The 10122-nt window shown below is 38.7% G+C and overlaps 1 protein-coding gene across 1 annotated transcript; it reads left to right on the top strand.

Annotated features, from left to right (window-relative positions):
• Positions 1–870: 870 nt before the first annotated feature.
• pim1 (Pim-1 proto-oncogene, serine/threonine kinase) lies at positions 871–5326 on the top strand. The gene is made up of 6 exons (XM_059332492.1): positions 871–1335; positions 1949–2055; positions 2166–2216; positions 2356–2722; positions 3296–3472; positions 3588–5326. The coding sequence occupies exons 1-6, from the start codon at positions 1254–1256 to the stop codon at positions 3797–3799; spliced, it is 996 nt and encodes a 331-aa protein (XP_059188475.1). The 5' UTR covers positions 871–1253; the 3' UTR covers positions 3800–5326.
• Positions 5327–10122: the final 4796 nt, after the last annotated feature.

Raw genomic sequence — 10122 nt, 5'->3', positions numbered from 1 at the left:
GGAGGGCGGGGAGAGGAGGAGCAGAGAGAGGAGGAGGGTAAAGGGGGGGTAAATGGAAGTCTTTTTATCTCTAGTTTCCCACATCCTGTGAACGGCTGCAAACGCGGCCACCCAATTTGAAAGAATGAGAGGAATGTGCCTATTCTCCCTAGCGCGCTTTGATGCACAGCCAGTTGAGAGGCATTGTCAGGCAACTCAAATAAAGACCATAGTCCTGGACTTCACTTCAGCTAATAAACCTCTGTGTTTAATGTGAAAATAATCAGGTAAATGACTGGGGGGTAGAATAGCTGGAATGCAATTGATGAACTGCTCCCAGGTTGTGTCTCTTGGTGCAAAATGTCTTTATAAGGATGCTTAAGTGCAACTAACAGCAACAATCTGTTTCTGTTCTTGAATGCAGACACAACATAAGAACATTATAAACAATAGCTGGTAAATGGTATCTTTTTTTAATAATAGCAGAATAGAATATCTGAGAATAGAATCCAGTTTACTTGCTGCACTCCATGTGTTTATCTAAATAATGGTCTGGTCTAATCTTTTATTGTCTCTATTTGTTTTTAAAGAATTTTACTCAAACAAGTTTTGTATACAAATAAGTCTGTGGTCATAACTTCCTTCCTCTGAGTCAGTTTCCCGCGAAGGAGGAGACAGAGAAGGGGGACTTGGCTTTGAATTTGCATTTCCCTCCAACTTGAATTCATAATTACTACTTTTGTCTCCCCATTTTAGCGCGTTTTTATTCCCGCCACGTCTGTGTCTGGCCCAGCCCGTCATGAGGTTGGCTTTATTTTCATTTGATGATTGACGTTCGGATTGAAACGCGTATTCGCACTCCTATTGGTGCAGGGACCGGAAAGGGGCGGGGAAAGCGGTGACGTCGGCGCGTGTTGTACCGCCTCTTACTACTGCCTTATAAGCGTCCTCCCCCCTCCCTGCTCCTTGTTTCCTAGAGCCGGTGTCTGATGGAGGCATAACACTGAACACCGACTCTCTGTTTATATCCTACAACTGTTTACAAAACATTACGAAGAACAGCCGTGTTTTCGCGAACTCAGATACCGGACAGGACGAAGTCTTTTTTGCTATTTCTCTGGATTCTCTAACGGCTTTTCTTCTCTCCGGATGAGAGGATCCCGACCGCATTCTTGTTCATGCAACTTGGACTTTAAGCTCTACACCGGAGACGGGAGACTATCGGAATAAAAACACACACACGTCGTAGGCCTGTGGTGGATATCCTTCAAGGAATGCTGCTGTCCAAGCTCAACTCTCTAGCCCACATCTCCACCGTAGACATGCCGGCGAAAATCCAGCTCCAAGTTCACCAAGGTTAGAAAACCCTTTTTTTTTTACCCACCTTGTCGTCATGGAGGACGGACGGGGCTGCAGTAATGGCTGGCAGCCGGGGCGTCCCCGTGGTTCACACTGGTAGAGCGCGTGCCATTAAGGCTGCGTGGCGGACCCGAGCTCGAACCCGCGCTCTACCAGTGGCGTGCCGTTAAGGCTGGGTTCGAACCCGGGTCCACCACACCACAGCAAGTACGCAGCCTTAATAGTAAGCGCATTAAGGCTGAGTCCTTGCTGCGGTGTGGTGGACCCGGGTTCGAACCCCGCTGGGGGTCCCTTTACCGCATGCCCTCCCCTTTCTATCTGTCACTTTCAATAAAGCATGAAAAATGCCACACAATTTTTTTTTTTTAAATAAAAATGGCTGGCAGCCCGCTTATCATATGTGGCTCCGTCCACACATTTATGCTACTACTTGCTAATTTTCAAGGACGGCAGTTTGTTTTGAGAATATCTCACTAAGAAACACCACATTATCTTTATTATTGTATTTATCCCATGGTAGTGCTCGTTTTTTCGTCTCTTCGGTGTCTTTAGAGGGACTAGTTTCTTAGTTTTTCGCGGGTATTTACCGGCTGTTTCTATGTTGTTGCAGTGAAGGAGAAGGAGCCTTTCGAGAAGCTTTACCAGGTCGGAGCGGTGCTGGGCAGCGGAGGCTTCGGCACCGTCTACTCCGGGACCAGGGTCTCTGACGGAGCTCCGGTTAGTATGCCTTATGTGTTATTATCATATTATACTGTTTACATTTCAAACAGCTGGTTTGTATGTTGGTGTGTATGTTATTTGACGCGGTGTTGTCTTTGCCCCTGCAGGTCGCTGTCAAACATGTGGCCAAGGACAGAATCTCCGAGTGGGGAGAGCTGGTAAGAAACCCTTTATACAACATTATCAATAATGTAATATAAAAGGGAACTATATTAAAAAATATATAAATAAAAACGGAATGCTGGAAGTGTTTTTTTGCTTCATAAATACTAATATGTGTATTGTTTTTATTTGCAGCCTAATGGCTCCAGGGTTCCTATTGAGATCGTGCTGCTGAAGAAAGTAGGGACTGGCTTCCGAGGCATTATCAAGATGCTGGACTGGTTCGAGCGACCGGACAGCTTCATCATCGTGATGGAGAGGCCCGAGAACGTCAAGGACCTGTTCGACTTCATCACGGAGAAAGGTGCCTTACCGGAGGAGCTGGCGCGGAGCTTCTTCCGCCAGGTGCTGGAGGCGGTGCGCCACTGCCACAACTGTGGAGTGGTGCACCGGGACATCAAGGACGAGAACATCCTCATCGACCTCCGCACCGGAGAGATGAAGCTCATAGACTTTGGATCTGGAGCTCTACTCAAAGACACCATATACACAGACTTTGATGGTGAGTCATTCCTGTTGAAAATAGGCTATAATGTGTTTTATTGTTGTTTGTAATCTTTTATTTTACTGTATGCAAATCATTTTTTGGGTGGCATTTTTGTAGCCTAGAGAACCTGTTTAGGCTTGTTGTTATTTGAACCCAGCAGGAATTCCTAGGTTGTGTCATATTTGACAACCCCCCTCACACACACACACACACACACACACATACACATACATACACACAGCAGCCTACTAATACTGGCTGAGCTGCATTGCCTTTGCTCTGGCGCCCCCTATAGGAGGGAAGCTGCATTTTTACAACTCAAAGTTTGTAAACAAAGTCACATGTTCGCTCCCCCTCCCACACACACTCCTCTCTCTCTCACACACACACAGCTAGTCACACTCCCTGGCACCTGAGCCCAGATAATAGCCTCAGAAACAGCTCAGCTGATAAATCCTGCACTCTTAGTTAATCATTTAACCCCTTCTGCAATGTTTTCATTTTCATGTCGACTCTATAATGGCTGAAATATTTGTTCATTTGTGCAGTTTTTTTAAATATCTCTTTTTATTTTCTCCCTCCTGACAGGCACAAGAGTGTACAGCCCGCCAGAGTGGATCAAATATCACCGCTATCATGGGCGCTCTGCTACAGTTTGGTCCTTGGGGGTCCTCCTGTATGACATGGTGTGTGGGGACATTCCTTTTGAACACGATGAGGAGATCACAAGAGGGCAGGTGCTCTTCCGGAGGAGAATCTCATCAGGTAAATTCAAATTGCAATACCCGCTCTAGCTATTTTCCTTTCTTTTTTTAATAAATGTGTGATATTACGGTTTATTGCCCCTTAGACTTATTGTTTTTTTCTTCTCTTTCTGCAGAATGCCAGCAGCTGATCAAGTGGTGTCTGTCTCTGCGGCCGGCCGATCGTCCCTCCTTCGAGGACATCATCAATCACTCGTGGTTGCAGAACACGTCCTCCTCCGTCGTCCCCTCCACGGTGCAGACGGAGAAGACCACGGAGCTGCGGCTGCACAGCATCAGCCACGAGCCCACGGCCTTCACCCCCACCCCTGTGGCCGTGGCTCGGTGATGGAGGCCCGCGTACAGCTCCCAGTCCGGGCTGCTCCGGTCCCAACTGGACTGCACTGACACAAGATTACAAAAGACTTTATGTAACAGACTTGAAGCAGAGAGGAGGAGGGCGACGGCCCCGAAAGCACGTCGTAAAGGACTACACAGTCAAAACCATCATGTCAGGCTAGAGCCTCTCCACCCTCACCACCCTTAACTACTTGATTTCTAGAACACCACCCTGGATCTAGACCACGGGTGTTTGTTGATCAGTCTGTAGGAGGGCTTGCTCTGTATGCACGGACACCTGCGTTGTAAACACCAGCGTGCTGCTGTGCTAAATTGCAAGTGGACAGTGTGTTACATAACCTCGCTGCACCGCCTCTATCTCTCTCTCTCTCTGTGTCGCAGCAGAGTGAGACGAGCATAGGCGGCGAAGAGATGATTTTCAAAAAGTGCCTTCTGTGAGATTGTCGGGGAGGACCCTGAAAATACTTGAATTTGTGAAAGCAAAAAAAGGCTTCTCTGAGACCTTTTTTTTTGCTCCTTACTCTGTACAAGGCTTTATATTCTTTATTGCTGTTTTTTTTTCCTCTCATGGGCCTAGATCAGTGAAGCCCATGTCATTTACAGCCACTACGTCTACTACTCCAATGTCATTAGCAACCAGACGACCTCATAGCTCCGGCAGCAACCTGTGCAAACAAATCATAAACAGAAACACTGGACTTACCTCACTCTCTTTACTACAGCATCCACCTCTACTCTACAACCTCCACTTCCTCTTCTTGTCGTGTTGTGCTGTACACAAACACGACTCTTTACCTTCACATCCACCTGAATGCACACCACAATGCAAACCATACCGAGATACAACATCCTCTGCTCTTCACTTCAATTATTCTTTTATTTTTTTATGTTCAAACAGTGCCTCACACAGGTCTTAAAATTCAGTGGGGACATGAATTGTAAATAATAATGATATTTATTATTATTGTTGTGACTTCTCTCTCACACTCAATGAGCGCAGAATTTATTTATTTATTTATGAGAGAATTTCGGCTGTTTGTATGTATTTCATTCCACAGTCACTGAAGGGCCCACAGATTATTTAAAAAAAAAGACAAACAAAGATTTTTCTGACCATATTTATGGCTTGAAATTTTTAAAAGAGCAGACGTGTGCGTGTATGTTTGTGTATGTAATGTAAATAATGTGTAAATAGTCCCGAAAGCACTTCCATCTTAATGTATGTAAACATTGAACGTCTACTGATGGTAACTGGTTTTGTTACACTGTCGTCTGCTGTCTGAGAGAGAATTATGAATGTTGGATGGATGTGTGTATGTGAATGTTTGGGTGTGTGTGTGTGTGTGTGTGTGTGTGTGTGTGTGTGTGTGTGTGTGTGCATGTGTGTGGGAAAGAGAAAACTTCTGGTTTCATGATTGCAGCTTGGATTGTTTTTTCATCCAGTTAAATTAGAATTGTAAATTATGTTAGATTAACTATTTTTATACGATTTCAATAAATATTTTTTTAACTATGACACGTGACTCTTGTATTGCTTTCACCCTGTGGAGCTCCATGCTGGTTTTAGAAGCTTTTGAAGTTTGGAAAATGCTTCACTTTTTAACTTCAATGTTCGGGAATGTGAATATACTCTAAAACTGCCTGATTTTCTTTCTTTTTTTAATACTCTTTTTATTGGTTTTTAATTTGTTTAACCCTTTACTGGGAAAAGAACCATATTTGGTAACTTCATCAGACATCCGAAATAGGGTCCCCATGCTACACTGTAAAAAAAATCTGTTTAATTTACGGTAAAATACCGGCAGCTGTGGTTGCCAGAACATCACCTTGTGTTTTCTACAATTTATGGCGGTAGAATTTAAAGTTTTATACTATTCTTTGATTAACAGTAATTAAAAGTATCTACTACGGCGATGTACAATGTTTACTTTTATGACCTATTTCTGATGCAATTTGACAGTGTTTTACTGTAATTTCTACAAACATTTTTTACAGTATACGTCACAGATAGTGGTACCATCGCATCTGACCAATCAGTATAATAATGACAATATAATAATAATAATAATAATAATAACAACTCAACTGACCCTAATTTGCAACATAAAAATGAAACATTTTCAAAAAAGCCACAAATGTAAAATTCTTGAAATGTCCTCTATAACACTTAAGGGTGGGAATTTTCAAATTCCCACCCTTCAAGTATTCAATCAAGTATTTTATTGAGTGCCTCCTAAAGGGTTAAGGACAATTGTTAGAAAAAACAAAAACAAACCAGACAACAAAGCACAAAACAAAACAAAAGAAGTCCCAACCCAAACTAACAGTGAGCGATGTGCTACATATTTCTATTTATACATAAAATAAGTAACTAAATAAAGGGCAGACAGTCTCCATCTTCTAGGGACAGATGAAGAGTTCTAGCTTCTGTAAAAAGGAATCAATGGTTCCCAGATCCTCCTGAACTCGTCCAGTTTGTGATTAAGGTCATGAGTCAACTTCTCCAGAGGAATAAGAGCAGAAATCTGTGATATCCTCATGTCAGCAGCAAGATACATCTTTTAGCCAAAAACAAAAGATTTATCAACAGAGATTTAGGTTTTATTTTTTAGGTTTTATTTTATTTGCACAGTTAGAATTACATAAAATGACAAAAATAACATATAATGTAAAGTGCAGGGAGAGGCAGAAAACCCAGATGGGCTTATTTAAAGCCTCCACCTAAAAATTCATAGTTATTAGAAAGTAATAAACTGATAGAAAAAACAAATATATAACATCAACAAGTTATAATGACAATAACAAAAACAATTAAAAACAAAAATGAACATGTTAAAAAGTGTATTTGTGTGTGATTTAGAATTTTAAAACAGCAGTTAAATGAGCTTTGAGACATCTTTTGAAGCATTTTACAGAGATGGAGTCCTTTGCCAGATGGGAAAAGGTATTTATCCATAATTTATTCCCTAAATTGAACAATAAATTGACCTCTGCATGTCAGAAATCTTGGAGGATGAAGATCTAAAGATTGACGCGTTGAATAAGAGTGAATCTGAGAATTAAATTTAAAATAAGTCTTAAAGTGCTTTGGAAAGTTTTCATGATCTGAATATACCTTAAAAATAAAAAGACATATTTGAGAAATATTGATGTCATGAACAGTAAGTAAATTTGGTGTCCGTCCGTATTTACCAGTGATCTCCTGGATTACAATATCGTAATATCATATCATAATATCGGCCAGTTCTGACCTCTTATTATTATTATTATTATTGGTGTCTGTTGGCTTTCGTCAAATATGCACCAATGGGAAATCCTTTTTTACATAACATATAATGCAGAATATGATGTGACTGCATAGGGAAATCAGTGCACAATACACATTGAAAATGTCTTTTTATGTTCTAGTTTTAAAAAAAATAACTATCAGGATCAAAAGTTTTATTGGGCTAGTGTGCTCATGCATACAAAAAAATGACAATTTACAATAAACTTCTAGTTCTAAACAAAAAAAGAGGGGGGAAAATAAAAGAATAAATATTGGTCATATCTGTGAATTTTCCCATATCACTCTGGCTCTAATTTACAACATAATATGGAGTTTTGGCATTTAAATCCTTTAAATGCCAGTTTGATTGCATGGTGTCACTGTAAAAAAACACAAATATGTAGTTGTTTTCCATATAATAAATCATTTTTGGCTGATAGTTTGAACGGGACTGAAGTTGATTGAAAGATTTAACCCATTAAAGTTGAAAAAAATATATATTTTTTTACATCTTGAATCTGACACTACATAAACACTAAAAATGCATCAAAATCTATTTTGTTGCTAAGGCTGTGATAAAAAAAACAAACCCCAATGCCCTAGCCAAAAAACATTTATTGTATGGAAAATAACAAAAATTTTGTGTTTATTCTTTGAAAAACAGTCACATTGTGCAATCAAACTGGCATTTAAAGGGTTAAAATCTGAAAAAAAATCTTTGAATGTTTAGTAGTTTTGAGCAGGGCGGAAATTGTTTAAGAGGTTTATGCAGAAAAAAAATATTAATCTGTTCAGTTTTTATAGCATTTTTTTGGAGGTGGACATTTTCAGCCCGAAGGGTCTGAAAGGGTAGTAAATTCATACACAGTGCATTATAGACCCGTTAATTTTCAAAATTATAAAATATATCAAGAAAAAAAACCTTCCAAAAATCATGTCATTTGCAGCATCACAGCCAAAATTATTGCAAAAGCAAAAGTGAAAAATGACAAATATATTACAAACCCACTTATTTCAGACGATATATCGATATCATACATCATAATGTTTCACTTTGGTCATCATCATGTGCCAATTCATGGCCCAACCCTAATAAAACCAGCTGGTCAGAGAGATAAAGGGTCAACACAAACAATGTCAAAAGAAGTTGGGATGCTTTGGAAATTGAAAATAAAAACAGAATCAGTGTTGTATATTGATTACTATGGTTTAAATTACTTAAATTAGGCAAACTTTATTTTTCACAACTGTATTTATGGTATATTTAGTATACATTAGATGGGGTTTAAGAGTGGACATTTTTAGTTTAGTTTTAGTGCTTGAAATTTACTCTTAGCTGAACAAACCCTCTCTGTAATCATTTAAAGTTGTATTGTTGTGCTTCAAAAAAAGAAAAGAAAAGAAAAGAAAAAAAATCTATATATATACAGGGGTAGAAAAAGTATTTATATCCTTGACTTAAGTAAAAGCACCAATACCACACTGTGAAATGACTCCACTACAGTAAAAGTCCTGCATTCATAATTTACTGAAGTAAAAGTACAAAAGATCAGCATCAAAATGTACTTAAAGTATCAAAAGTAAAAGTACTCGTTATGCAGAATGAACCCACTCAGATTGTTTTATATATTCCAAATATCTTATGAGATTATTTGTATTCATCACCATTTTCTCAAGATAGAGCTCATTTTAACTACTTAATATTCTGTTATGAGGTTTGATTAAAAAGAATTGTCTAATTACTTTAAACTGATCGTGTTTTTTATGTTAAATCTTGACCTGAAAAGTAACTAAAGCTGTCAGCTCAATGTAGTGGAGTAAAAAGTACAATATTTGCCTTAAAATGTAGTGAAGTAGAAGTATAAAGTTACATAAAATGGAAATACAAAGTAAGAAAGTAAGAAGAAAGTACAAGTACCTCAAAATTGTAATTAAGTACAGTACTTGAGTAAATGTACTTAGTTACTTTACACCAGTAGTTCTCAACCTTTTTGAGTCGCGACCCCCAATTTAACATGCATGTTATCCGCGACCCCCGCTCACTGAACAGAATCTCACACGCACAGTTCAGATCACCCAAAAAGACACAAAATGACCAAAAAAAGAGGCGAAATGACCAAAAAAGACACAAAATGACCAAAAAGACACAAAATGACAAAAAAGACACAAAATGATCAAAAAAGACACAAAATGACTAAAAAAAGACACAAAATGACAGAAAAAGACACAAAATGACTGAAAGAACACAAAATTACCAAAAAAAGACACAAAATGACCCAAAAAAGACACAAAATTACCAAAAAAGACACAAAATTACCAAAAAAGACACAAAATTACCAAAAAAACACAAAATTACCAAAAAAAGACACAAAATTACCAAAAAAAAGACACAAAATTACCAAAAAAAGATGCGAAATGACCAAAAAAAGACACAAAATGACCAAAAAAGACACAAAATTACCAAAAAAAAGACACAAATTGACCACAAAATGATCAAAAAAGACACAAAATTACCAAAAAAACACAAAATTACCAAAAAAAAGACACCTATATATATAGAGATATGGGTATATATATATATATATATATATAATAAAAGTTAAAGCAACAACAGTACAGTAAGAAAGTAAACATACAGAGAATTTACTCACTCTGAAGGTTATGTAATTTTCTCAGCAGCTTTTCCTGTTTGGCACCTTTTTTAGAGCAGCAGCGGAAACAGCACAGATGAAGAGATAAGAAAAGAGGCTGGTAGGAGGCACATGGCAACAAACAGGGCTAGGGTGCAAACATGTAGGAGAAAACAAGCTCAAAACATTCTGTATCTCACAAACAGATATTTAAGATGGGCAAACATCACTGACGTTATTATTGATTGTTCATTCATACTGACCAGAGACTATTATTTGTCTTCATTTAGTGGAGTTGGATTTTGTCAGATTGGTCTGACATGGCTGAACAAAACCATTGATTGACCTGGAACCATCCCAAAATACACACATGCAGGAACAGAGCACGGTGCTAATGCTAAAGCCACAAACCTT

The sequence above is a fragment of the Centropristis striata genome, chromosome 5 (genome assembly GCF_030273125.1).
Source record: "Centropristis striata isolate RG_2023a ecotype Rhode Island chromosome 5, C.striata_1.0, whole genome shotgun sequence".
Classification (NCBI taxonomy): Eukaryota; Metazoa; Chordata; class Actinopteri; order Perciformes; family Serranidae; genus Centropristis; species Centropristis striata.
Note: the sequence above shows the minus strand (reverse complement) of the source record. Positions and strands in the feature narration are given on the sequence as shown.

Excerpts from the sequence above, each read along its gene's own strand:
- pim1 (XM_059332492.1), top strand. The coding sequence starts at position 1,254 with ATGCTGCTGTCCAAGCTCAACTCTCTAGCCCACATCTCCACCGTAGAC. Across the intron at positions 2,217-2,355 it reads TCTCCGAGTGGGGAGAGCTG|CCTAATGGCTCCAGGGTTCC; the intron begins GTAAGAAACCCT and ends TTTTATTTGCAG. Across the intron at positions 3,473-3,587 it reads CCGGAGGAGAATCTCATCAG|AATGCCAGCAGCTGATCAAG; the intron begins GTAAATTCAAAT and ends CTCTTTCTGCAG.